Genomic DNA, 22,756 nt, shown 5'->3' with positions numbered 1-22,756 from the left:
TATATATATATATATATATATATATATATATATGTTCCAAAGAAAATCATTATGGACTTCCATCTAGTTATGGTGGACCTCTTAAGCTCTCAGACTGAAAAAGTGCACTTATGTTAAGTGAGTTATTCTCTCACCAGCTTCACAAAGCCACATCAGCTGTTAGATAGTTTTCTTTGCTATAACAGTCCAACACATTTGCTCACTTGGCTGACACTTTTATCCAAAGCAATGTATAGTTGAGCGAGAGAAGGTTATGGGTCTTTCTCAAGGACCTAATCATGATAGCCTGGTTGTCCAGAGATTTGAACTCACTACCTGCTTATAGATATAGATAGATAGATAGATAGATAGATAGATAGATAGATAGATAGATAGATAGATAGATAGATAGATAGATAGATAGATAGATACTTTATTGTCATTGTATAGTACAGGTATATAGCACCGAAATGTCATTCAGCATCTACTGTACCAGAAGCGCAAATAGTCGAAATTGTGCGACTATTACATATAGTCCAAAGCCTTAACCACTGATCCACCACATTCTCTGCTATATAACAATAATATAACAAGTTCACTAATATAAAGTGTGATTTGACTTGCAGTCTGAAAAACTGTCAAAGTTGCTGTTAGAAATAGAAATTTAATGAAAGCCTTCTCGATATCTTATTACACAATGTTTATATTTTTTGTGATAAGGAAGGAACATCACTGAAATCTAAAATAGTAAATATCCTGTTTGGTACTGATTACATTTCTTTAATGTTCCTAATTTTGTCCAGACCTTTGCACTCAGGTATACATTTAAGTTTCCTTTTTCTCAACGCATACACTAAGTGTGAGATTTGGTGTACACTGTTCATGCTAGAGTGTTTAATTCAGACTAGCCAGGAGCAGGCTCAGGGACATCCAGAAGTCTGTGTAAAGAAGTCTTAATTTAGCTGTCTCATACCCTAGTTATAAAGTGAGGCCAAGCTGACTAAAAAAACACAAGAGGAACAGAAATCATGTGTTTAGAAATGACATTAAAAGGTGAAGCACCTGTGAAGACACAATGTTATTAACGATTCATGTAATAAGGGACTTTCCAGATTTGTTGACTAGCACTTCAGCATTGGGAAAGTTACAGCACACAGTATTTAGCTCTCAGGACAAAATTAGGGGGGAGAAGTTTGGTTTCAGCAAGCACAAGATCGTTGGTTTCACTGGAAATTGTATGATTAAAAGTGAAAATGGGACATTTGCATGAGACTGTGTCTCCGTCCCATCTGTTCACCCTCCTTATGACGATGTGCTCTGTTTATGAATGCAGAGGCAGGGCTCTTGTGTTAATGAGGTTTGTGTATTCATTAGCTCTTGCCCATGGAACGACTCAGGCAGGCTTTTCTTATCCCAGAGGTCAATCACGGCACTCAGGTGCAACACCAACAAATCTGCTTATACGTGACTATGGTTGTGCAAACACAAATAAAACGATTACATTTTCTTTATTTTGTCTGAAGGTCATGCACATTTTTGCACTCGGCTATACATCCAGACTCTGAGGATAACAGTGAATTTAAATGGGACATGGCAGCTTTTCTGTGCTATATTGCCATTTAGTGCTATTATGTTCTTTCCTGGGACTCATATTTCACCAGATTCAGAGCTAAAGATGATCAAGTGGAGGGTTGGTTCGGACAATCTGCTGGCATTTTTAAGCTGCTGAAATGGCAGCAAGAGGTTATAGCTCAGTGTGGGTCATTACATTCAGCAAAAAAAAAAAACCTTCCTAACACTATGAGAACATGCTGTAGTCCAGACTGTATATTATGAGCTCTCTTTCAGCTCCATTTTTTATGCTTGACAGAATTTGTTTAAATCAATATATCCTGGGATTTTTACTTCAAAAACAGACACTTCATATATATCAGCTTTTCCTATTAGGCTACATATAAACCTATTTAGAACAGTCAGTCACAGGTTAGCTTTGTTTTGTTATGTTTTTTTTAGTGACAAGACATATTGGATACAGGGATCAGAGCAGGTATTTTTGTGGACAACAGTCCGTCACAATAATAGAAAACAAAATTGCTTTTCAGCTGTTAAGGTGACAGCTGACTTTCACTCTTCCCTGAAAGATTCGATTCCTTCCCTGTATCATTCAAGTGAATGTTAAAATAACATGAAGTGAAACCTGCCTGTTGACGTTCCTTTGACAAGAAAATGTTTTGGAACCTATCAGAACCGCGTATTTGATTTGGCATTGGTTTTATGTCTTCCTGATGCAACCATCCCATTTTATCTAGGTTTGGGACCAGTACTTAGATTTAATCCAGTTAATCCATGGGCTGAGGTGGTTCCTGCGAGAGCACGGAATCCTAGCCTCTAGACCATTATCATAAGGAACAAGCAAAAAAATAAAATAAAATAAAAAGATACTTATACATGATCTAATACATTGTACAAATCCCATTATATCAACAACACTAATCAACAGATCACATCTTGTGTAATTGCTATAATTAAAAGCACCACACATCATGACTACAAATTTGTCTGCCCCTCAGTTTCCAGGTGAAAAACCTCCTCCGGCTGAATCAGTGACAATTCCTATAAAGCCCTTATTCATAAATCATTTCCTGTGCTTATACTTGTTGCCAATGATTCCTTGTAAACATTTCTGTAGGCACTAATAATATCTCATAAAGCTTTAAAAGTGCTATAAGTTATAATTCTATAAGCTATAAGTTACATTTCATTACACGTCTCACTATTCATTATAATAACATGTTCCAAACCCTTTTAACTAGTAATAACCTTGTGGAGTGTCCACATTCAAATATAATATGGAGTAAACATATGTACAGTATATACTGTAGCAATCACAGGACATTAAATCAGAAGCACTCAAATTCATCTGTCCGTCAACTAATGCAACTAATTTTTCTCAGTTTGTCCACATCTTTAGGCTCTTAACAGTTGAATCATCTGTGTCTCGCTGGTGTAGTCGAGGAGAGCAGGTGTTGTGGACACAGTAAGTCAGAGCTATATATTATTCAGCCTTTGTACAGGACAGTCAGGGTCACACACTTCACACTGTGCTGTCTGAACACATTAGAGCACTCACACACGCTGACACACACTCTGCAGTCTTCACCACAGATCGATAATAAAGAAGCAAGCGGCTTGACATAGTGAGTGAGGATGGAAGTGAAAAAGGATAGGAGTATCCTAAAAGAGAGAGAGGAGAGAGCAAGACAGAGAACAAGATTGAAAAAGAGAACAGCAAATTTCGTCAGTGAAAAGCATGAGAGAGAGAGAGAGAGAGAGAGAGATGAGGGGGGTATCATGAAAGTTAACAAGGAATAAGAACCTGATCAAAGAATGAGAAACTGATCATCACATACCTCATAAACCTCATATTTGAGCCTGTTAGTATGTAAAGTAAGAAGCAAAACACAAAAGTTGATTGTTTTTCTATAAAACAGCTCCCAAACTGTTTTATTCCTCTTATACCACGGCAATCACATTTTTGAAACATTTATTAAAGAGCAACACATAGTATTTTAATACATTTACGACTCCATTTATTGTTTTGGAACATCTGGGGAACTATGTTAATTCCTGATATCAGTTATGTGATAACTAAATTCCCTTAACTCCTTCCCTTACTTTCTAATGGAGTTAAAAAAGACCAAAAATTCAATGTACTCCATTCTCTTGGTGAAAAAGGTAAAAAAATAAACGTCAGCTTAACTACTGACTGTTACAATGTGATGTTTTGCTTCCTGATGTTAAAGAGCCACATATTTCTATTCAGTTTATCATTAGATGTACTGTAGCTCATCATCCATGCAAGTCCCAGTGGTTCAAAATCTACTGTCAAAGCAGATATGGCAAAGACCTTTTTTTTTCTTCTATCAGTAGTATTAGTAAAATAACCTGTGCTATTTTGCTGGTTTTTGAAGGTTGTCTATGATTCCTCTTTCTCACAGATTAGAAACAGAGAAGCTGAGGTTTAAATATGGAAATCAGTGCACACAACGGGGCCATCAGTGGTGCACCTGCTTTAACAAGCAGCAGCTACTTCTTCTTTGGAAAATTTTGTAAGGGAAACAATATTAAGATAACACTTACAATACTGAATGCCACCATGTGTGTGAGAATATTGTACAATGCATCAAATCATGGGAAGCAACTTGTGTAATGTTAACATTAACCATGAAAATGGGGAACAGGTGTGATATTGACATGTCATGGTTGTTGGTTTGAGACGGGTTGGTTTTGTGTATTTCTATAACTGCTGATTTCCTGGGATTTTCATGTCAGAACAGTCTTTAAAGTTTACTCAGGAATAAAGAATAAAACAGCCGGACTGATTTGAGAAAAAACAGACGGACACAAAAGACTAAAGTTACTCAGATATCCACTTTTTACAAACAGAGAACACAACATGGCAAACTTTGAGTCAGATGTGCTAAAACAACAGAAAACCATTTAGGGTTCCACTTCTGTCAGATAGTGAGGTCAGAATTTAGTGCCAACAACATGAATCCATGGACCTAACCTGCCTTGTGTCAACAGTCCCGGCTGGTGGAGGTGGAGAGGAAATGGTGACAGATTTTATCGTGCTTATAAAAAATGAAAAGAGACACAAACTGGATTGTATCAGGTGTTCAGTCGTTGTCGCAAAGGTCAGTTAAATTGTGTATTAATGAATTAATATGACTCTGAATTTAGCTCTAAATCTAAATGTGAAATCTGAACTGAGTTCATATAGCATTGTTTTATATTTCATACTTTATGTCAGAAGCAGTGGTGTTGATACATCATTTCTATCCTCATACCTCGTTACAAGTAACACTTAAGACTACGGTGTAAGTATACCTAACTTAATATGATTATCTTCTTAAAAAGCACTGAGGATAATGTCATTGCATCTCTGCTAAGAGGCTTATGGAGGATTTTCTTATCTAAACCAATAAGACTATTACTTTGATAGCAACACAACATTGTTCACTGATAGGTAAAGTGTGATTATCTTTCTTTAACATTGCTTTTTCTTAACAAAGAAAAAAAAAATCCATGCACCTTTTAAGAACTATGGATCAGAACAGTGATTGTTCAGCTCACTAGAGGTTAAACAGCCTGTCGAGATATGACTGATGACCAACTGTTAAAGCAATTAAGATCTAGATGAAAGTGCCCTTGAGATATGAACATGCTGTTTCAGTTGAGAATCATTATATGTTCTTTTATGTAAATTCCATCCATCCATTTTATGAACCACAGGGTCACAAGAAGCCTGGAGTCTATCCCAGGGGACTCGGGGCACAAGGCAGGGGAGAAGCTGGGCGGGGTGCCAACCCATCGCAGGGCACAATCACACACATACTGTACACAAACTCATATACTGCAGATGATTTAGAGATGCCAGTCAGTCTGCACTCATGACTAGACAATAAAACCCCTAAGCATAGGGAGAACATGCAGAAAATATTTCCAGTTAAACTAAATTATTGGCACCCTTCAAGGGAATACACAGATTGTATGAAAATTAAGGTTACATACAAGAATTTTTACTCAAACAGTTGGCAAAACTACTTACTACTGTTACAAAATAGCTTCCTTTTTAAAAAATAGGTGGTAAGGATTTTGATTCTGATTCATTGATTCAGATTTAGTCTCCAAGATAGTACAAATATATGTACAGTAAATATACAGTGTATGTATGTATAGAGGTCACACACATTTAAAATACATTATCCATCCCCATGGGGAGCTTTAAGAAGAAGAAGATGTTTGTTAACCAGCACAAGTCAGCACAAGGGAGTGAATATAAAAATACATAAGCAGTTAAAATACCTTTAAACACCAGTTTTAAAAAACCCTTCAGAATAATAGTAGGAAAAGAAAAAGCGCCCATGCACACTTTTTTGCTGAAGTATGGTGATGGGTCACTGATTCACTGGTGTTGTTTAGGTAAAGAGTGGTGAATATAAATGGCTTTGTGAATTCTGTCTCAGAATATTTTTTACACAAAACCTGGTTGCATCTGTCAGGTGGTTAAGCGCAGCAGTGCACATGCACAAACCTAAGAATATAAAGGACCTTGAAATGTTACACATGGTGGAATGGTCAAACAACTGTCTTTAACATTGATTAGGAAGTGCTATTATTGTTTGTGTTTTTGTTTTGTTATTATAAGGTCAAATTATTAGTCATTGAATGGCATTCATTTTTTGCTAATTTTCGTAAAGGGTGCCAATAATTCTGTAGTCCAAACAATCATATTAGTTTATCTTTTCATGTTCCTCCAAAAAAGAGCTTGAAACAATGCAGTGGTTGTCAGCAAAAACCCATTATCCCAGGGAGAGATGCATTACAGCAGCTTTTATAGTAATCACTGCAGGTCTGTGTGAAAGTTCTTCACACTTCTTTCCCCAACATAATGTATGGATCTTAAAGCTGGTAGAAGTTGCTTACACAAAGAGAGAGAGAGAGAGGGAGAGAGAGAGAGAGAGAGAGAGAGAGAGAGAGAGAGTGAGAGTACATGGATTTCAATTGAGCTATGTCCAATAAGACACGACTGTGCAGGACACAGCTGATGTAGCACTGGAAGAAAAGCCAATAAGCTGAGCTGGTTCCTATTGACCAGAGAATATTTACAGTGCATCAATATTATAAAGGAATGCTGAGAATTTTGCTGTGATTGATTCAGTACTTTGCAGTATTATGCAACAGATTAGCTAATTAAATTCTTAGTCCATCTCTGGTGTGAACAATGGCCCGATTATATCATTTATACAATGATAGAACGCTGCACCGCAGTAAGTGTACCACCCACTGAGGGACTGTTTCATGTGATCAAACTATCAAGGAGCCCAGAGGCCATGTATAGGACTGTGAAACAGAAAAAAGAACTGAAATGGCTCTGATTACTGCTAATACACAATGGAGCAGTGTCAGAATAGTAGTTCTCAATACAGTTCTCACTCACCCTCTTCCTCAGGTTGTAGGTGAGCACCAGGTTGCGTGAGAAGTGATTGGAGAAGGCTGTGTAGAACTCCAGGACTTTCTGTAAGGCATCACGTTTGATGATATGAAGATCACAGTAGGTAAGTGCACGGACGTTGGCGCAGGCCTGTGCTAAGTTTGGTTCCTTCCAAAACACATCTCCAAACACATCACCTTTTCCTTTAGAGAGAGAGAGAGAGAGAGAGATTAAAATCGTATACCTTATTGCATATGCGCAAATATTTCAGGGATCACAACATACGTGAATGTGTACTAAATGTCAACTAAGCATTTGTTCAATTAATGTGTCCCCGCTGGGGCTGAGAGAAATATAGCTTATGTTTATAAATGAGCTTAAATGTTAATCTTAAATGTGCTAAACCATGATGCAAAGTCAAACATGAAGCATAGCCTTAATACACTAAACACATTTGTTTACAGATCTACAGATCATCAATTTTCTTCTGTTTCTGCAAAAGTACAAACATCCAGAACTGGAACACAGCCAACAGTAAAGAAATCACACCATATACTGAGTCACTCTGCAAGGATATAAATGACCACATCAAAGTGTGTACCCCCTCATAGACTGTGGATGAAATAAATAAGGATTTCACATGACAGACTGTGCTGTTGTATAAAAATAATACCATGTGCAATATCATACCATCATACCATGTGCAATACCATACCATGTGCAATATCTTATTATGCGCAATACCAGAAAATGTGCAATATCACATCATATGCAATATGTTCTAGATCCCTTGCAGCTTTTTTTGTACTCTGAATACATTTTGTATATATAGAATATTTCATTTATTTTTTATTTATATTTTATATTTAATTTATATTTTCGAATACATTTGTAAATTGAGATTATTTCATTTATATTTCATTTATATTTATTTTTCTTGTAATCTGAAGCAAAAAAAATTTCCTTTGGGATTAATAAAGGTCTATCTTATCTCATCTTATCTTATCTTAAAATAATCCACTACAAAGTAAACCAAAATGTGTTATTCCTCTTATACCACATGGATCTGCCAACAACTAAATATTTTTAATAGTCTTTAAGACTCTCCTGTGACTCCTTCCATAAATAAACTTCTCCATTTAGACATGTATTTTTTTTCTTCATCATGTTCGAAATCTGTTTATTATTAGTTTTTGATTATTTATATTTATATCATAACATTAACTGACAATGTTTTTTTAAAAACATTTTCGTGTCCTCTAAGTGTTGTCCTGGTTGTGACAGGATGCAAAATTGACAGGAATACTATACTATAATATGAAAGAAAATACTATACTATACTATGAGAGAAAACTTAAAATATTGTGTTTAAATGGTGTTCTAAAGGACATGTTACACCCTATGCAATGAGAATATATAATAAATAGAAAGCCATTAGAGCAACAATCAAATATAATTCCTGCAGGAAGAACAGATTATTATAACTGCCTCATAATTGTTCTTCTTCAATTTTCACCCTTAGGATTTTAGGCAAATCCAATCTGCAATTTTAAAGGGAATTGACAGCTGTCATATACTATATAGTTCCTTTTCCCAGAAGGATCCTTTAAGAGGTCTTATTGGTGCGTTTAGCCAATACGGACCGAGTCAGCAAGTCTTTAATGAACGATCTCTCATCTTGCTTTGGTGAGCTCATCTCGCTGCAAACAGTCCACATAGTAATTAGGTACACCACCACAAACCCACAATATTAAGATTCAGAGCCTATGCATATGAAAATGTAGCCGTGCCTCGTGTGCGCACGCAGCTGGCAGCAGGACTGCTGGGGTACGACTGTAATTGAATTCATCAAAAGACTATGAAGCACATGTGACAATGAGAATCTGAAGCTGCCCCTAGTAACAAAAGACATCCAGTTGCTGAATCCATTGTGCTAAGGGCTATTTGTTTCATTATAGGGGAAAACACATTCATTAGTGTAAGTGCTTAAATGCAGCCAAGCTCATGCAACGTGAAAAATGAACATTTGTGCCATTTGCCAGTTACCGGCATACAACATTTATCATCCTCACCCACAATCTCAATCTGTATCTCCGACAGCAAGACAAAAAAATAAATAAACAGAGAGGCATGGCAAAGGAAACAATCTATTCCAGCATGGCTCAAGCTTGTCTTAAAGATATTTTCCGCTTTCTGACTAAAGTCTGGACACATTCAGTGCCCCGCTTTCAAGAAGCAGGCCGATGTCAATTCCTTCTTTACAACCATTAGGCTGTACAGTAGATTCAGATTCACTGTAACTGAGTCCAGTCTCGGTGCTGCAGCAAGAGGAGATGTTTTTCTTAACAGGACTCTACTGAGGAGTTTAACCTCATATACTGAGTTAATTAAAAGGCAAATGGATGTAGTAATTCAACTGTGTGAGTGATTACTGGCTGGAAACCCTGAGGGTACTCTCTCAAGTGTGAAGAAATCCAAAGGCATTGCATTCACTCCGACAGCGCTTAAAGAATTCATTATGCGTTTAAGAATCCATGTTTCAGGTTAAGCGCTAAAGGAACAAGAGCTAAATCCTGTATAAAAGATCCAACATATAATGGAAAAACTGCATGTGACTGGACACTGGCAGGGGTTGAATGAATGCAAATATTTACTCGTTAACCACAAAATCAAAATAAGTTGTCAATTTTTTTCCATAGTTAAAGCAGAAATTGTTTCAGGACGTTACTAAATTTATTTGTGGAGTTAAGAAAGTATCACATAGCTTCTGGGCTACAAATTCAATTTCCAGACTGAGTGTTTTTTGAGCTACACAGTTAATGACCATAGTGAATAAATGAGTGCAATGAATGTACAAAGTAATAAATCTATGTGTTCTATCACACAGGAGCTGAAAGATTTGATTCTGAGTGTGAGAGCGCTCAGCATGTCATGAAAGCTCCTTACAGCTTAATCATGGATGGAGGATGCGATGTCTAGAAGATTTTTTTTTTTTTTCCAGCTATATTCAACTCTAGCCTCGGTACCATCTGAAAATAAGCCTCTTTAAGCTGACGTGCTACTGGTCTGATTCTAAACTATCTCTAATGGGATTGGACAGTGACGCGCAACATGCAGCTCCAAAACGGCTCTTCCACAGAGCAATGATCAGGACAGAATTCATTATGCCACAGTGCATGGATTATTTTTTTTACATCTTTTTAACTTTACAGAACAACAAAAATACTCGAGGGAGCAATTTGGTAGTGGAACTTAAAAAAACCCACAATTCTCACACACTTCTTGACAATGTAGAACTGCTCTATTTAAGCAAAAGAAAACAATAAAAACACTTTTCACAGTGTAGTGTAGTTGATGGTAGCATTGCGTGAAATAATTTCAGAGTAAGTATAAAAGTAGATATTTTTTAACATATTCTTTACTTACATTACATTGGCCTCAATGCATTGGACATTATGCATTGTTTTATGGTAAGCAAATCCTGTGGGTAAATCATTTAAACCCAGCATAAAGAATTCAAATAATAATATTATAATAATATTTCCACCTCTCCCCGTGCATTCAGGAGTTTCCAGTTTCCTCCCCAGTACAAAGACAATAGTTGTAGGCTGACTGGAGTCTCTATGATAGGCCCTGTGATAGATTAGAGCTCCATCCAGGGTATCCCCTGCCTTGTGCTTAGTGCCCTGGGCTAGGCTTCCCATGATCTTGTGTAGGATAAGTGCTACAGAAAAATCAATGGATAGATGGATAATACCACCTCATGCTTTTCATTTTTTAAGAAAGAAATGAAAGAAACATTCCATGGTGGTATGCATAATGTAGAAAGGCCACAATTCACTAAGATCCCGAGTGATGATTTGCATGTTCAATCAGATAAATTGCGTGCAGCTAGTGAGAGGGTTTCTGGAGATTTATAGACAATAATAACATGAATAGAGCCATGGAGAAAACATGCAGACGCAGCATTATGTAAAAGAGATCTGTTCTCAGTAAGGACGGTATGTTTTAATCTCAAAGAGACTCCTGAAAAGTGAAAATGAACAGAAAGCTCAGATTAAAGGCGGTGGAAAAAATCAAAATACCAATATGAATAAATGAATAAAGGGATGTAGACATGAGTGAATATGTGAATAAAAGGATTTCTGAAAAGTAAATGTTGAAATGCTGTTGCCGTCAGATAAACATGTAAACCTGTGGCGAATATGTAATATGAAACCAGCTTTACTGCCATAATCTTGAGATCATCATGATGATCATAATCATGAAACTCATCATCTTGAGAAACTGCAGGGTTTTTTTTGCCATGCATAATTTTGTTAAACAATCTCTCTATGGAAGATTAAAAAGAAATAAACAATCAGGCTTCCACAAATGAGGGAATTGTCACACTTCTATATTTGATTTTTATATTCCAGGTCACTTTAGATCAATACGTTTTTTTGTGTATGTGTGAACACAAGAAATGAACTGGAATGTCTCTAAAGTGACCAACAGACAAATCGAATACAGGCGGTTTATTTTATTTCCTGATAGGTTTTTTTTAAGAGGAATTCTATTGGATATTTTCTAGAATGAAAAAAAAATCCACTTCAATTTATGTCTGTCATTGAATACATCGTGTTAAGTGCCATCTATAGTATGAATCCTCTTATTGCTGTGTGTTTAATTTGTCCACTGACAGATGTAACATTGTGTTATTGACATGATACAGTCAGCTTCAATCTCCAAGAAGTTTCTATCATGACTAATCTCATTCTAAATAATATTACACATCATATACATTTAAGTAAATATGGGGCTATTGGCAAGAGTAAAGTATCTTAAAAATAAAAACTAGCATTTTACATTAAATTTAAATTAATTGTTGTTTTACATTTATAGCAGTGGTTCCTAAACTTTTTAGTTAAATGGACATGATTCAGTTCGATTCAGGTTTATTTGTATAGCGTTTTTAACAAAAGACATTATCACAAAGCAGCTTTACAGGTATATAAATTATACATTTTAAATGGATGCCTAACGATCAAGCTAAAGTCAATGGTAGCAAGAAAAAATTCTACAAGATGATATGATGAAGAAACCTTGCGAAAACCAGACTCAAAAGGAAATACATCCTCATCTGTGTGACACTAGCTAATGTGATAATAAAAAACAATTTGCCTTCTATAACTGTACTTTATGGGGGGGGGGAGTGCAATTGTGTAACCAGGAATTCATTCTGGTTACAAAATCAATTCAATCTTGCTGAAGTTTTCAGCTGTTCACTGACGGAGACTTGAGTGCAAAACCGATTGTGGCAATTCAATCTAAGTGGTAATTCTGAGTGGTAATGAATTTTCAGCAACCCCAAGCCTTGCCATTTTGGTTTCAGCTTATTATTTACCACCACCCTTGTAAATCAATATTCAATAAATGCCTATGCATATTTTCTTGTTTATTTTGTTGAATCTTATCATTCTCCTGAGTAAGAGCCATTCAGTGTTATTGAGGAACTAGCAGAGGTTGATGGATGGACAAATTTGTCAATTTTTATTGCTGAATATTTAAGAACGCCAGTATTATAAATTTATTCTGTTAAAATATTCAAGTAGGCTGAAGTATTCTTAAAAAATGGTTAAAAGATAATTAACAAACCCTTCTTACACGATCCACATGCCTTTCCTTGCACATTTATATTTTATATATTATATCAAAACAAATTTCTAAAAAGAAAAATTCTCTTTAGTGTTGCCATGAAATAACTGTACAGTATAAAATGGAGAACTCATAAGAATATGAAGTCAGTCACACCACTATAAACCCATGTGACTACAAAAACCACAGACTTCATATACTGCTCAAAAGATATATTGGTGTGTAATGTGGATGTAAAGATGTATAATAAATGTTTTGGCAGTCGCAGAATGAGAAGACCATTGAACTTTGCAGATAATTAATTGCATCGGCAAGCAGGCATCCAAAACGGTGCCCAATTAAAACTGCATGGGGTTGGCCAAGGATATGATGTTTAGAACCACTGTGACAGATGTTTTTTTCTTAGATGACTCTGTGTTCATTTTTCAGATAAGCTCAGTCATGTGAATAATGTCCTGATTGGTGTTCGATACAGGTCAGATTAATACAGGCTAATAGATTGTGCTACTAGCAATGCTACTTATGTGACAGCAGCAATAAGAAATTGTCAGTGACAGAAAAATAGTGACTGTATATTAATATTAACTCACAAGCAGGCTTATGCCATTCAGCATGTGTTGGTTTTTTTTGCAACAAAATTCCCTCTCCTTGCTGCTTTCTTTCTGGTATATCACTTTTCACAAATCTGTTTCGTAGCTAATTTGTAGTTCGTTCAGTTTCAGGTCCAGGTTTAACAGGGCTGAATATAGATCCCCAAGGTTAAAAGCAGGATTTATTTAACCCTGTGCTTAACCTCGGGTTAAGCACAGTGTGAAAAGTGTACACTAATGTTTTCCATTCCAGAGGGAAAATGAGTAGACATCCTGGAGAAATAATGTTGTATGACTAGCACTTCAGGTGAGCTTACCCAATATGGCAACCACCTCATCATCTTGAATGACCTCCAAGGATCCCGACACCACAAAGCAGAGACTGTCCACGCTTTCGCCTGCGTGGTAGATGAGGTCCCCTGGAGCACTGTGAATGGTCTGAAACTCCATGGCAAGAGCCCTCAAACACCCATCGCTAGCCAAGCGGAACGCAGGATGCTCTTTGAACACCTTCCTGTTGAGATGGACACAAATATCCGCTCGCATATCCTTCGGGCAGATCTGCAACACCTGAAGGGAAACAGAGAAAAGGTCCAATCCTTTACCTCCAAAGTGCCTCTGATGGATGTTTCTTTTTTGATTCGTTTCTTCTGCAATAATCAGACAACTAAGGATGACGGATAAGACTTAAGTCAGACTCGGCTAGTAATCCTTTTGGTAGAATGGAAGACATCCTAAAAGGACATCTGAACCCATGCCAGACTACTTGTACACTGTGATTTTCAGAAAGTTTAACATAACGTTTTAAGTGTGATCTTGAACATGTAAAGCACATTTGTCACTTTGCTACGGATGTTATTGTAATGGGATAACAAATGAGACCAAGTGATAGTTAGAGTGAATGATGAAAACAAGCTTCTTGCACACAAATTATAGTCTCTTGACAGCACTTGGCGCCAGGTACCTTGTCGGTGTCGATTCCCCTGGACATGGACCAAGTGGAGACAATGTAGTCCATGACTCTCTCACTAAGCCCCTTAGGGACCTGGTAAAGCTTCAGGAAATCTCTCACACTGTTCAGCATCTCATGGTAGCGGTTAGTATTAGCGTACATCTGCTGGAAGATAGTGGTCACGTTTCCAAAGATGGTGGCATACAATAGGGCTGGAAAGACACAAGCAATGATCATAAATCACAATGATTATAAATAATAATTATTAATAATATACAGTGCTCTGCATAAATATTCAGCCCAAGTGAACTTCACATTGTGTAGTGCTCCTAGAAATCAAATAGACTTAATCTAACATTACAGAGTTTAAAATATCTTTCATATTTTTATAATTCTAACAAATAAGACATTTGTATGTTGCATAAGTATTTACCCCACCCAATATAGGTAGAATTAATTCAAGCAAATTACCACTTGGCACTTGTTTGTACATTCTCACATATTACCTCTTTATTAAGAGCTCCCACCTCCTTATGCTATGAGTCCAAATCCTGTTAGAATGCAAATTCTGTGTAGGTTCTATTAAAAATCTATTACCTGTCAATAAAATTGAGCTACAAACAAATACTGCATGTTCAGCAGTGGCCCTGCAGATTGATTCCATCTCTGACAATTAGTCCCCACAGGTCAGCACTTTTTCATAGGCATGTCACCCTCTGTCCTCTCCAGATGCCCCTCTTCCAAGCCAAGCTGCTACAAATCAATTCTGGCTCTGGCAATACCATTGACAGATGAGACTGCTGGATCCCATTTCAAGTTAAGTGAAGCGTGATGACTACTCTGCACTCTGCTTTAATGCAGTGGACACTTGGTACAGTGCCAAATTGTTTAGCTTCTCCCAGCAGGGTGTATTCCTTGCTGCTCCAGAGAACAGTGCGCAACCTTGCCAAAGGAGATTCACAGCAAAGGTGTGTTTGCATGTTAGTCACAGTGTGGGATTAATGGCAACTTCATGCGGACATTAAGTACACACCAGGTCGACAGCCTGAGAATAGGTTCTGTCAGGGCTTAAAACTGGAGGCGTTCATCATGGCCAAACAGCAGCATTGACCATCCAGTGAACGAGCACCTGACTGCATTGGTGATGACAGTTGTACTGCCGTTTTTATCCCAGCGTGATGCAAAAGCACCAGCTATAATGGATGAGGTACATTCACACAGTCAGAGGCAATACTACCATTTCGTGATATTACAGTTCCTGTCACCTCACTGATCTCTGAATGTTAAAAACATGGCAAGTTCTATTTCACGGGCCATATCCTTTTTAAGAAGGATGCAAGATAATACATTTGAAAAACATATTAATATGTCAAATGTCCAAGGAATATGGTCTAGGGACATGCCAGGATCTGTGCACATGCATCTATATGAATATATAAATACGTAAACATTCCCATATCTCCCTTCCAGTACAGCAACTTCATAGAAGCTATTAAACTAGTGGGGTTTTAGTATGAGTCTTGATCGGCATCATTTGTTCTAATTTAAGTAATAATTATGGAAGCAGTCTCCAGGGTCAGTGCATTATAACAGTCAGTTAGTGAGTGTTTTGTTATGGCACAGTGTTCAGTATTCAGCAACATGACAAGCTGATTTTTAAAAAAATGAATTTTATAGAGCTTCTGTTTACAGCTGCTGTAATGTAAGTAACAAAGGAATAACATTTTGTGGATATTTCTAACAATAATTTTAACTATAAAGGGATAAAAAGCATAACATTTTGTTCTTTATCAAGTTAAAAATTGTAAATATTGTGAAGTCGCTGTGAGCAATAACAGTAAAATATATAGTTATAATATATATTACATTTCTTTCAGGAGTTCAGGACCCCTTGAGCTGTAAAAGCAATATTCCACAGACGGTCACAGATTTCCCCTTTACATTCAGTTCCCATGGTGATAAGCGCCATGCACTAGTGTTTGATTTGGCTTATATTCTAGTCCTGTCTCCACCCCCCCGTCCTGCTATTGGTTTGTTATTCAATCGTGTTCACCTATACTGTGTCAGTTCTTCATTTGTTTGTCTACGTATACCCTTTCTTTATTTCGTTAAGAGGTCTTTTTTATAGTGTCAGTTCTCAGCTCTGGTGTTAACTTTTGCCTGTTCAGCATGGTTATGATTATGGATTGTCGATTATTTGTCTCTGCTGCCTGTATTTTGACTCATGCTATGGACTGTTGGATTTGCTCTAATAATATATTATAACAAAAATTCAGATAAAACACACATGGTGTAAATGTGTACAAAAATATTTTGACTGATTCTTAGAGACTGAAATTTTATTCCTTAATATTTCATTTGTTAAGCACTCTTGCTCTGGGGGGTGTGGTAGCTTAGTGGTTAAGGTGTTGACCTACAGCTCGCAAGGTTGTCAGATTGAATCCTAGGTCCGCCAAGCTGCTACTGCTGGGTTCCTAAGCAAGGCCCTTAACCTTCAATAACTCAGTTGTGTAAGATGAGATAAATTGTAAGTTGCTCTGGAAAAGGAGCGTCTGCCAAATGTAAATCTTGGATTCTGAGTGGTTGCTGTTTGGGTTAAACACATTCAAATTAAATGACTAGTTAAGCCACCTAATAACTATAACAACTCAATAATAAACATAACATTGATAATAATGGGTTGTTTTTCCACCAATGTATTTTTAATGGCGGACCCCTGGCTATGCTTCACAGACACCTGGGCCCCACTTTGAGAATAATGGCTTTAGACCATATTTAAATATACTGAGATCATCACGATTCAGTGGAATCAGCAGTGGAAGTAAAAATGTGTGGTCATGGTGTTAAGACCCAAGTGTGACTGAAAGTGTAAGGGAAGGAAACGGTCACGTCCATGCTGAAAGTGTAGCTGAGAGTCTTAAACTCAACAAAGTATTCCAAACCACGCAGATGATTTAGCCATACTTCGGGGGCTGCTGTAACTGCATAGTGTACAAAGCAAACTGGCAGCATAATTAGTGGTTTTTGTTGCTCACAGATCAAACACTATACTGAGTCATGGAGATGCCTACTTCCACTGGCAGTAAAAGAATAACCCGTCTGATTATATTGTGTGTGTGTGTGTGTGTGTGTGTGCTTTGCGTTAGTGCCTGACAGTTTTAGATAACCTTGCTGTCTCCAATTGTTGTGCTAATACAAAAGAAATGCCCCAGGTTGGTGGTTGCTATGGTGATATTAAACCTTTCCAAAACTGCATATGCATAGTTCTGATCTTGCAGTGACAGTTTCAAAATATCTAAAAGACAACATATACCTACACTGTATAAAGGAAAGAAAAAGGTGGAAGTTTCCCATCTTTTTCTTCACCTAAATGCCATTATATCTAAAGACGCTACCGTGAAAAGCTGTAAAAGGCTAAAACTGAGCAATGATAAGAAGCAAGAAACACAAGCTGTCATCATATTATCAGACCTCAAGCGTGTTAGTGTTCTCTTCCATATTCTCTCAGTAAGACAACACTGCTTAAAGACCTTACAGCTGCAAATTAAAGACAAGCGCCCCGCTCAGCAGTTTGTAGAGGATTGTGTCAGCTAAAGCTCCGGATTTAGCACCCTGTCAGTTCCAGCAGTTCCAGCATGCGCAAATACTCTGCACAGGGCCCTGTAAGGCATGCTGGAGCATTTCACAGCTTTCTCCTAGACACACAGATGCTGCACCCATGAATTATCTCTATAGTTTCTGCAGACAGCCACAAGATCAAATGGAAATAATAGGGAGACGTCTGCTTAAGTCTAATCTCCCAGCTTTTACTCCTGAGACAAAAGAGCTAAGCAATCTCACGTACATCTCCTATTGAGTTTCAGCAGGGATGTCACACTCCGTTCTCTTCCTACCAAGTCCATCACTACTAAGTTTACTATACGCAGGCTAATGTACTGTATATTTGCCATCTATTTTTGATATACGTACATTTATTTTTAAGTATATTTGGAGAGAAGTTCATTTTTTAACTTTTTGAATGCTACTTTAAACACTTGGAGAAAACATACTTTTATTCATTTATTTATTTATTTTATACTTTTACTTTATTTAACATTAATTGACATTGGTATTTATGATGTAAATGTGTCAGATTTAGTCAAATGGCTCATTTTCACCTGCTGTACCTGAAACAGACAGAAAGAAAAAATGGATAAAACAACATTTAAGGAAGATGGTTACATAACCAGTTAGGTGAGTAACTTTTAATCCATTAATAAGTTTTTCTGCGTAGCCATTTTTTTCTGAATTATTGAATATTTGATGGATTCTTTCATATTTTAAAAGATGCTACATTGCAAGTGCCATGTCAGATGTGTTATGAAACATATTTCAGATTTATGACCCTATAATGCCTGACTAATTCGGTTTCATATAGCCCTGAAGCTCCACACTTCTCATATAGTACAGCACATCCTTTCCATTTTCTCAACGGGTTTGCTGTTGTAATTAAATAACGATCGCTCTAATGGGCACTGTGAAGTCGCTGAGGTGTAGTGAAGTGTTTGAAATGTAGCCATCTAAGTCTCATGGGTTAGGAGGAGCGGAGAGGATGTTTTACAGACAGACGACGAGGGAAAGGAAATGACAGGCAGCACTGAGACTACACGAGCCAGAGCTTTATCAGACTCTATTTCTCCACTGCCACTTCTGCCACTTGAGCACCAGGCAGACCTGCTGAACCCAATCCGCATGGAAATAAATACCACGGCACTTATGTCAGAAGGTTCATTTGGTCAGTTTTGATTTGATCGCTATCATTCGCTGATCTGAGTGCTATAATTTCTATTTGAGTGCTTTTAAAAAATGCAAAGATAATATCCTGATCCTAGCCATGACATACTGTAAACAGATAAATACACTGCAAGTTGTTGTATTTTCAATATTCAAGTTGTTGTATTTTCAGTATACTGTATAATCAATATACTCTTCAGTAATAGCTTTAGCCTGGTCTGGGTTTGCGGTGGATCCAGAGCAGGAACACTGGGCATAATATACGGAAACTCTTAGAAAGGACCCAAGTGCATTTCAGGGCACCATGAAGACATACACACAATTTAGTATAACTACATGTATGGTTTTAACAGAGAAAAAGGGTGTAGTCGAAGAAAACCCATGCAGATATAGCAAGATCATTCAAACTCCGAACAGACACTAACATGAGCTCTGGAGCAAACCCCGGATCATGGAGCAGTGAGGTGCCAGCACTACCTCCTGATCCACCCTGCTGCCTAGAACAGTTTTCTTCATGACCAAAGTGCACCGGTTGGTATTTTATTTTAGATATCATTTAGATACCATTTTAGATATCTCAAACAGGGTGCAGAGGCAGAGAAAAGAGAATCGACACAGCCTGGCCTACATATAACGTTATCTTTTTCGACTATGAAAATATAAATGCACCAGGAGCATCATACCACAGACAACCTGATCCAGAGTCAGTCAATATCAGTGTACTTATTCACTCGTTCTTTTTCAGTAACCACTTTTACCACCATGTTTTTGGAACGTGGGAGGAAATTAGAGAACCCAGAGGTAACCCATGTAGACAACATGCAAAACTCCACACACACAGAAACCAGAGCTCAGAATTGAACCAGGAACGCTGAAGCTCTGATGCCCACTGCTACTGTAATAAAATCAGTGAATGTGTACAAATTAAGACAAAAAAACAAAAATGTTGGCAGACCTAAATGTATAAATTATTGCTTTTTCTTGTTGGTAACCCACAAATACCAATACTAATAGTAATCTCAAACAACAAATCAGTGAAATTCATTTTGACACAGAAATCAAGACATACGCTTACTAACCTTTCCAAACAGAAACCTTTGGAACATACTGTGGACTCTGTCAGCATTTAAACATTAAAAAATGAAGAATTAGAGAGTAATAGCCTGTATTTCCTGCTGGGTCAAATCATGCAGCAATAAGTTAGACAAGTTAAGTAATTTAAAGTTATCATGTATTCCCATGATTTATTCTAAAGACATAGGCTAAAATTACAAAATGTTATCCTCACATTTGCTACAAAGCAAATAAAAATTCTTAAAAACTTCTATCACCATTACACATGACTGAAACAAAGAAATATTGCTGCATTCATGTTATTTGTAACATATGGTGTTATATGGTGTGATTTAGGAACATATTCAAATAAAAGTCATAGATGTTTCCTGTATTAGCAACAAAAAGATGGAAGCAATGCAGCTAGACAACTGAATTGTGTACGCATTTCTTCACCCAATTGTCTATATACAAACTGACATGAAATAATACCAAAATTGTCTTTATACATTAGTTTATTTTTTAATAGCGGTCTTCTGAAATACCATCAGGTTCACAAACATCTAAGAATAAGACATGAGAATTAATGCAAATATTACAGTGGTCGGTGGTAGTAAAGATGAGTAGTAGAGTGAACAGAGCATGGCGATGTCTGCATTCCCGGAGACACACTTAAGTGCCTTAGCACTAAGGGAGGCGAAATTTTAGACTGTATTGACTCACTGATACACGCTGAAGACCAGCTGCAGTGCCCTGCTTCAGCCATTCTTATTTACTGCTCTACATTACTCACACTATATCAACCAAGAGTCCGACTAAGAGCAGGCCTAATATCCAAGATCCATTACCACACACACATGCACACATTAAAAGTATTGCCTTTGTGGCAATACACACACATCGCATGATTAAGCCAACATGCTGCTGGCTAAAGGGGTGACAGCCAGAGCACCAGCCTGATGTCTGTGTGGTACAGCAGCTCTGTCCCAGCATGATCCTCTGGCTTCCTGTCAGTCTCCCCTCCTTTCCTGCCAGCATGTATCACCATCAGCCCCAAGCAGGATCACACAACATACCACAAGCACTCAAGACTAACAACCAGGCCAACACTTTCGAACGAGAACATGCACGCATAAACAAAACTGCATGCATGTGTGAATATTCAACCAACCAAACTGACAAAAACAGATGTGTTAGCTTGGATAGTTCATTAAAGTTCAGAATGAGTTCTCTAAAACAAGCCTGTGTGGAAATGAATTTTAAAAGGCAAACAAATGCAAACTTTACTCAGAGTTTATATTTCATCAATGATAGCAATTATATCAAGATGATATCAGTTATTTTAGCAATTTTATCAATTACATCAATGATATACTTACGTATTATTTAATTATACTTAAAGACTTACTTAAGGATAAAAGTCTTTAATCGTTGATATGGTTACGTTTTCTGCAAATGCTTATTTTGGAAGGAGTCTCCAGTGCTTTGTAACATTTAGAGGTAATTCTGTTCTTTTATCTGACAAGGGAAAGTCTTCAAAACAGAAAGCTGTGTGATTTCTCAGTACCACGACAAGCTGCAATTTTTTTGTTGCATCAACTTCAGGACAGAGAAAAAAAGAAAAGACAGGCTTGTGATGGAACAACTGTTATAGATGCTACAATATGATTATGATAGGAACTAACTTGTTTTGCCATCATTCCACAACGTTAAATGTTACTACACATGTATCACAAGTATGATTTTAATAAATAAAGAGGACTGTGGAATACAAAATGTGATCTTATCAGAAAATAACTAGCTTTGGGATGGAAACAGTAACTCCACCTGAGTTACTCTGTTGAGCAGCATCACACCATGCCATCATTGACTACATTGTGTTCTTAACTTCACTCATTTCAAAGATCTTAATATCATCTAATTGTTTAATCAAAATCTTAATCTCTAATACATTACATTTTTTCCCCCTGTATGAGCAACATCCAACTCCCTACAAAGTTTAATGTAGGTCAGCCCTTTCATCATGCAAGTATTATATTATGCATAATCTAAAACTAGAGGTACTTCCATCCTTTTGACAATATAGCCAAAAAATAAATTAGAGATACACCCTTGCCATTCCCTCCACCCTGTCTCCCGGCACTGTAGTGTGCAGACAAGAGGAAAATATCATCTGAAGGGTGCCGTCTGCAATCTCGCAAAGATTGGGAAGACAGAATCCTCTCAAAAACCAGGCCCAATAGTGTAATCCATCACGGCCGCTCCCAAGGCTTTATTTCAGGACAGAATGCAATCTAGTTCACCTCTATATAGAACCAATGCACTACAAAAAGCCCTTGCAGAAAGTGTGTTAATCATATTCTCTGTACAGTGAACACACCTGCTGTACTAGACGGCATCAGGGGAGGACACAGTATAAAGACAAAACCCTGTAAAAGTTCAGACTGTAATAATCGGAAATTGCACAGTCACGTTTCTTGTGCACTAGTTTTATGGGGCTGTGTTTAATATTAGATTAGACTAAAGACTCTATGCTTATAGCATAATGCCAGTTCAAATACGAGTGCAACACAGTTCATAGATTGCCAATGTCACTGAGCCAAAGTACTTGGCACCCTTGTACAAAGGACAGAAGAACATAAAGATTTGTTTGTTTATAATGCAAATACAAAGTGTCAGTCTTCTTTTCACTTGATTGAGAATCCATCTACAAACCACAGACATCATCGCTTATGTTCTGCAAACCATGAAATACAGCTGTTTTTCGTTTCTGTC

General features: G+C 37.2%; 1 protein-coding gene across 2 annotated transcripts in view; it reads right to left on the bottom strand.

The window, feature by feature from the left end:
• The window catches only part of kcnh1b (potassium voltage-gated channel, subfamily H (eag-related), member 1b), a 38,180-nt gene that overhangs the window by 2,319 nt on the left and 13,105 nt on the right, over nucleotides 1-22,756 (bottom strand). For both annotated transcript variants that reach the window (XM_058400172.1, XM_058400173.1), the window contains 3 exons: nucleotides 14,168-14,367; nucleotides 13,521-13,773; nucleotides 6,983-7,179 (listed from right to left, as the gene is read on the bottom strand). In XM_058400172.1, coding sequence (XP_058256155.1) covers nucleotides 6,983-7,179; nucleotides 13,521-13,773; nucleotides 14,168-14,367 — 650 coding nt within the window. The remainder of the gene's footprint in view (nucleotides 1-6,982; nucleotides 7,180-13,520; nucleotides 13,774-14,167; nucleotides 14,368-22,756) is intronic.

Source organism: Hemibagrus wyckioides, linkage group LG10 (genome assembly GCF_019097595.1).
Source record: "Hemibagrus wyckioides isolate EC202008001 linkage group LG10, SWU_Hwy_1.0, whole genome shotgun sequence".
NCBI classification, from domain to species: domain Eukaryota; kingdom Metazoa; phylum Chordata; class Actinopteri; order Siluriformes; family Bagridae; genus Hemibagrus; species Hemibagrus wyckioides.
Note: the sequence above shows the minus strand (reverse complement) of the source record. Positions and strands in the feature narration are given on the sequence as shown.